At 54.8% G+C, this 7,003-nt stretch overlaps 1 protein-coding gene and 1 pseudogene across 1 annotated transcript; both read right to left on the bottom strand.

Annotated features, from left to right (window-relative positions):
• Nucleotides 1-444: 444 nt before the first annotated feature.
• LOC123046151 (uncharacterized) lies at nucleotides 445-3,280 on the bottom strand (annotated as a pseudogene).
• Nucleotides 3,281-5,310: 2,030 nt separating this feature from the next.
• On the bottom strand, nucleotides 5,311-6,894 carry LOC123071348 (protein STRICTOSIDINE SYNTHASE-LIKE 10-like). The gene has a single exon (XM_044494914.1). It carries the CDS (start codon nucleotides 6,469-6,471, stop codon nucleotides 5,434-5,436), a length of 1,038 nt encoding a protein of 345 aa, XP_044350849.1. The 5' UTR covers nucleotides 6,472-6,894; the 3' UTR covers nucleotides 5,311-5,433.
• Nucleotides 6,895-7,003: the final 109 nt, after the last annotated feature.

The raw sequence follows: 7,003 nt of genomic DNA, 5'->3' as shown, positions 1-7,003 counted from the left end.
AAAGGATGAATTTGCTAACCTTTTAGAACACTTCTGTAGTTGGTGCACCGTCAAACTTAGACAAATATTGGGGAAAATGAAGCTTTTTGTTGGTGAGTCCTTGCATACGCTTTTTGTTGTTAATTTTCGCCTATATGTGTAGTATTATGGTCTTGTTTTTCTATAAATAAAAAGAGTGAGGGTGTTTTGTGCAAAAATGCATCGATGTGGTTGACTTTTTATGCAAATAAAAAAACTCAGGGTGTTATGTGTAAAAATATGTCGCGCCTAGCGCCATTAGTCACCGACAAGTAGGGCCATACACATGGATATACTCGTATAGGCGTACTATGACCGTATCTGCATGTTTGAGTCAAGTTAGGGTGACCACGAAATAGTATTTTCAAAGTTTTAGCACCAAGCTGAACATGCGATGCAAGTTCTGTGACTTCCGGTGATATTACCTCATTCTAATATACATAAAAGATAATGTAAGACTTTTCTATGAAGAACACGGGCAGCGATGGCCACCCGCCGGGCATACATGCGCACACCAGTTGATCCGGAGGACCAGATCCTCGCGACGGTCCTTCGACACACCCTCCCAATGGAAGAGATGAACGCGCGGCAGCTTTGTCGCAAAAATGCTAAAGCCCTTGGGCTCGCCATCGAGCAATTGGGGCATGCTAGGACGGGGGTGGCAGCTAAGGTGAAGGCGGCCTGGCTAGCCAAGGCGTAGGACCGCGCGGTCCAGAGGATGACCGACAGCATCTCCTCCTCTGGTGACTCGAGACTCACTGACAGCTCCAACTCGCACGACGATGCCCCTCCGGCCGCCGAGGCCTACACGGAGGGGTACAGCCATACCGGCTACCGCAAAGGGAAGGGCCAGCGTGGAAATGGTGACTTACTCCCTCCTTCGACGTCTCTCTGTTTCATCTATTCTTTTTTACATTTAATTAGTATTGTCTGGCGAAAAAGACTTGTTATTTTGGTTGTCCGATGGCTGTTACTATGCGATTGAAGTCGGAATTATGTCTGTTTGTTGCTGGTGTGTTGATCTACATAGTCCTATGTTTTAAATTGCATGGGTTGCGTGGATATTGGGGTTCGGATATGAAGGAGACTGCTGCAGAGGCAGGAAATGAAGGGTGACAGATCACGGTCTACGAACGCGCCCGCGGACGTTTGAGAAGGGCCGGATTAGCTACTCGCGGTTGTAGATGCTCTAAGAAATGACTGTTGTTTTCAAAGGCGTACTTACAGAAACATTCACAGCATCCTTGTGAAGCTCGGCGGCAAACTTCATCGGTGGAAGGTGCTCTGTGACGACGCTCAATCTGTGCTTCTTCATCGTTGCATTCTTTTGCTGGATCGGCATTGGGGCGAACTTCTCAGTCTCAGAATTGCTTGGAGAATGAACTGTCCCCATGGTGCAGAACTCCAGTTGATGTTCATATTCTCTTCTCTTTAGTATTCTGTTTCATGGATCCGTAAGATAAAATATTGTTGGCTGGTTTATTTTCGGAGAACTGTTTGGTTGGCTAATGCTTGCTCGGGCTTGACATCCTGGCTTCGTGTTGGTTTTGACTTCCCTTCACGCTGGCGGCACGACCACACAGAAGAGCAACAATGATGGGATTGGGCGAGCTAGCGCTGACACTGACAGCGGGCCACAGAACAGAGCGCCACCTCATCTCTCGGTTGCGGCGTCTCGTCGTGTCGCGCAGGGCGGCAACGTGACCGAGCGAGCTCCTGCCATCGCGCGGAGTCCATCAAGCCAACACAACAGCTTTGGATGTCGGCTCGTCCAGTGTCCGTGCCGGCGCCTTCCTCCTGTTGCCACGACAACCTTGGCGTGGACCTGGATGCAAACGCGGTTGCGTATTGTTTCTGGCGCCTGTCCTCGATCGCGGTGGTCCTGCCTGCCATCGCCGCGGGAGCCGTGGTCAATGCAGACACCCGGCCGTGTCACCGCTGGCCGACATGGTGATGGAGTCGTCGTCGATCATCTGGAGCGTGGGCCTTGGACGTCGACGATACGCTGCTCTCCAACCTCCCTTGCTACTAGGCCCAGCACGGATACGGGTGAGCCCCATGCACAAGCACAAATTGTAGGATCAGTGCTCCCAACGGCGTGGCTGTGAGCGCCCACAGGGCGCATCTCGTTGTCGCCAAGACATTGTCATGCAGGCTGCTTTGTCACTGGCTGCACGGACCCACGGCGGGGAAAACAGAGGTGCTTGCCAACCTACCGTGGTACCCGGACAACGTGCGCCCCGACAAAGGCGACCAGGGATGGGTACTGGCCTGGGCGGGCTTGAACCGAGAAAAGAACGGGGAATAGAACGGTACCACGGCGAACTCCATGAGCGCCATCAGGGTCGTCGTCACCGGAGATGCCAAGAACGGCTTGGTGGCCGTGGCGCTGCGTGGGTTCAGCGACTCCATGGTGAGTGAGATAGTGGAGCGGAACGGATATATGTGGATCGGCTCCGTCGACACACCCTACGTCCGTCTCTTCAAGTTTGCATCTCTCTAGGGCATACCAGTAAGCGCCATCGGCAACTTGTCTGACATTAAAATGAAATAAAGAACAAATGGTTTGCTAATAAAAATATGGATTACAATAGTTTTCCTGATATAAAAAGAAACTGGATCATTACATTTAGTCGCAAGAATAATATGAAACTAAAAGCCATCCTATACATACTATCCTCTACTTCTCTCTACTTCCTTTTTACTACGCCGACATAAGGAAGCTCCACCGAACCCAAGTAGAGTTCGCCGTCATCTCTTTCCATGATCTCGGTTGGCCTAACTTTCTTTGACCCTCTCATCTGCTCGACTATCTTCCCATGGGCCCCGACCCTGACAGCAAGAAGATGGCTATCACGGCCAAAGGGCAACTCATTCTTCTCACCGTGCAACGCCACCCAATAACCTCCTTTCCTGTGGGCCTGACGTTATCTGGGTAGCCCGGCAGGTCGGCAAATGGCTCGGACTTGCCCGCGTCGACCCCTCTTATCCAGTGCCTCAGCAGCTTACATGGGCCGGTAGATGCGACCACGAGGTGCGTGCGGTCTGCGCTGAGCGAGACGCCGTTCGGGTATGTCATCCTAGGTTGGAGCACGGTGGCGTCCGATGTTCGTGGATCATACATCATGAGGCGGCCTGTGGAGTCCCCCGTCTTGGTGACCATCTCGTGTTCTGACCTGTCGTAGTTCATCGAGCTGTGGGTGAAGTAGACTTGACCGGTGACTTGATCGACGTCAACCCCGTTGGTGAAGCGCAGCGGCATGCCACACATGATCAGGACACGCCGGGTCAACAAACCCCGTGGGCTGCTGACAGAAGACCTGCTCCTCAAGATGACCATGCAGAAAGGCGTTGGAGACATCCATCTGATGAACTGGCCAGGCACGAGAGACCGCTAACTGTAAAACAGTGCGGATCGTCCTAGGCTTAACAATCGGAGCGAAAGTGTCGGTGAAGTCCACACCGGCGCGTTGCCGGAAAACACGAACAACCCAACGCGCCTTGTAGCAATCCAGAGTGTCGTCGGGACGAAGCTTGTGTTTGAAGACCCACTTCCCGGTGATCACGTTAGCGTGTCGGGGACGGGGAACAAGCTGCCAAGTCCGGTTCCGCTGCAAAGTGTCGAACTCCTCCTGCATGGCGGCCATCCAGAGAGGGTTGCGGAGAGTGGCCCGAACCGAGGACGGCAGCGGGGAAGGAGCGGACATCGAGGCGGTGCAGACGTAGTCATCCGCATAGCGGGAACTCGGGCGAAAAACCCCGGTGCGCGAACGGGTGACGGGCCCGGCCGTCGGAGCAGCCGCGGGTGGCGGTGAGGCCGTGGCCTCCACGGCGTCCACGGGAGAGGCAGTGGCCTCCATGTCGTCGACGGGAGAGGCGGACCAAGCGGGAGTCGAGGCCGTGGCGTCGGGGAAGCCACCCGACGGGGCGGGCGAGGCGGGCGACTGAGGCGGGGTCGAAGCCGTGCCCGTAGAGGCCGCACCAGGGGAGGCGGCGCCAGGTGAGGCCGACCCAGCCGGCGGCCCAGCATGCATGGCGTGGGAGCGGGGCGACGTAGGCGGCGTCGACGGGGCTCCAGGAGACGAGGGCGCTGAGCCGGAGGAGGGAGCCGCAGAGGGCCCCTATCCGGAGGAGGAAGCCGCGGGCGGGGGTGCCAGAGCACCCAAAGCCGGTAGCTAGCGGCGGCACGGAGGAGAGCCCGTCGCGGGAGGGGAAGACGACACCACCTGTTCCTGAGCAAAGGGAAACACAAGCTCATCAAAGTACACGTGTCGTGACGTGATGACACGGTGAGACACAGGGTCGTAGCAGCGATAACCCTTAGTGTTGGCCGGGTAACCAAGGAAGACACATGGAACGGAACGAGGAGCTTGTTTATGAGCGGTGGTGGCGGTGGTGTTGGGGTAGCAAAGGCAACCGAAAATACGGAGACCATCATAGGAGGGAGGAGTGCCATATAAGAGATGATGAGGCGCATAGTTCCAGCGCGTACGGCATGGCCGGAGATTGAGGAGGAGGGTGGCGGTGGCGAGGGCATGGGGCCAAAACCGAGAAGGCATGTAGGCATGGAAAAGAAGGGTGCGCACACACTCATTGAGTGTGCATAGGATGCGCTCGGCACGACTATTCTGCTGGGAGGTGTATGGGCACGTGAGACGAAACACGGTGCCGTGGGTGGAAAGGATATGGCGGATGGTGAGATTGTCGAATTCTTTCCCGTTGTCGGTCTGAAGTGCGAGTATGGGTCACCCGAACTGTGTGGAGACATAAGCATAGAATGCAATGAGAGTAGCGGCAACATCGAATTTCCTACGAAGAGGAAATGTCCACACAAAGTGAGAGTAATCATCCAGTATGACCAGATAATAAAGATAACCAAAATTACTGGGTACTGGAGATGTCCATACATCGCTATGAATTAACTCAAACAGAAAAGATGCAACTGTCGAAGAGGAGCTAAAAGGAAGGCGAACATGTTTGCCTAACCGGCAGGCTTCACATGAGTGAGCGGCCGTTTTATTACATGAAAAAGAAAATCCTCTCATTATTTGATGAAGTGAAGAGGTGCTAGGATGCCCGAGACGAGCATGCCAAAGATCGACGCCGGCGGAAAAAGCTCGAGGACCACCCGGAGATGACGGCGACTGAACTGGGTAGAGGTCGCCGGGACTGTCACAGCGGTGAAGAACCATCCTACGTCCGTCTCTTCAAGTTTGCATCTCTCTAGCGCATAGCAATAAATGACATCAGTATCATGCCGAGCATTAAAATGAAGCAAAAAAACAAAGGGTCTGATCATAAACATAAGGATTACAATAGTTTGCCTGATACAAAAAGAAACTGGAGCATTACATTTAGTCGCAAGAATAATAAAAAACTAAAAGCCATCCTATAGATACTATCCTCTACTTCTCTCTACTTCCTTTTTACTACGCCGACATAAGGAAGCTCCACCGAACGCAGGTAGAGTTTGCCGTCATCTCTTTCCATGATCTCGGTTGGCCTGACTTTCTTTGACCCTCTCATCTGCTCAACTATCTTCCCATCGGCCCCGACCCTGACCGCAAGAAGATGGCTATCACGGCCAAAGGGCAACTCATTCTTCTCACGGTGCAACGCCACCCAATAACCTCCTTTCCTGTCGGGCCTGACATTATCTGGGTAGCCCGGCAGGTCGGCAAATGGCTCGGACTTGCCCGCGTCGACCCCTCTTATCCAGTGCCTCAGCAGCTTGCATGGGCCGGTAGATGCGACCACGAGGTGCGTGCGGTCGGCGCTGAGCGAGACGCCGTTCGGGTATGTCAATATAGGTTGGAGCACGGTGGCGTCCGATGTTCGTGGATCATACATCATAAGGCGGCCCGTGGAGTCCCCCGTCTTGGTGACCATCTCGTGTTCTGACCTGTCGTAGTTCATCGAGCTGTGGGTGAAGTAGACTTGACCGGTGACTTGATCGACGTCAACCCCGTTGGTGAAGCGCAGCGGCATGCCATCAATCTGGTCGACCAACACGGTGGCCTCCCCGCCGCCGGGCGGCACACGCATAAGCCCTTTGTACGCATCGGCCACGTAGAGGTCGCCCGTTTTCTCGTTGAAGCGCAGGCCAAGCGGGCGGCCGCAGCGGCTCTCTATGTCCGCCTCGGTGCCAAACCTGGATGTGGTGCACGTTTCGCTGTCGTAGCCTGGTCCGTAGGCGTATGTCGTCCAGCCGAGCTTGGGCCCGTTCCACCTCAAGATGCGGCCGTCGGAGACGCCGCTGTAGGGGCCTCGGCCCTGAGCGTCGAAGGCGACGCTCTCGGGCCCGTGCACTTCTCCGGGCGGCAGGGGCAGCTGCTGTGCCCGCGAGGCGTCGAAGCTTGCGGCGGCGGCTGCCATGGCCCCGGGCATGAAGAGAAGGACGAGTATGACCAGAGCGACGGTAGCCTTGAGGAGGCGGCTCATGCTGCAGCCCATGTTGGCTGGCTTGCCGGCTACCTTAAGCTTGTCGATCGACCTCGATCACGTCGGCTGTTCGATGGAGGTTGGTCGTACCGTGTGTGTCGATCTGCTGGATGTGGTTTGGTTTGATGGATTGAAGGGAGGTGGCTAGATGTCCTATTATATGTACTCTCATGGACAGCTTCAGGTCCGAGTCGGCCCATGCAGCATCCACACGTACGCCGAGACGGACGGAGGCAATCGAGTCGAGTCCAGTCGGATTCGAATCGGCAACCGAGTCCCGACGGTACAAGGAAAACAGACACTAGCTCTTTACACGTACGTATACGTGTTTCCCGCCGGCATCGCGTCGTCGTACGTATGGCATCGCGGACTTGTATTTTGCTTTGAACTTGCAAGGAGGATCAACTTGCGTCGCGACGTGCCTACCTACGTGTATCGTTTGTGGTTCATTCTTCTCTTTTTCACATAAAAGAAAGCCTCATTTCACGTCCAAGCAGTCAGAGATATATAACCATGCATGTCACATCTGGTTCCTACGTGCAGC

Source organism: Triticum aestivum, chromosome 1A, assembly GCF_018294505.1.
Source record: "Triticum aestivum cultivar Chinese Spring chromosome 1A, IWGSC CS RefSeq v2.1, whole genome shotgun sequence".
NCBI lineage: Eukaryota > Viridiplantae > Streptophyta > Magnoliopsida > Poales > Poaceae > Triticum > Triticum aestivum.
Note: the sequence above shows the minus strand (reverse complement) of the source record. Positions and strands in the feature narration are given on the sequence as shown.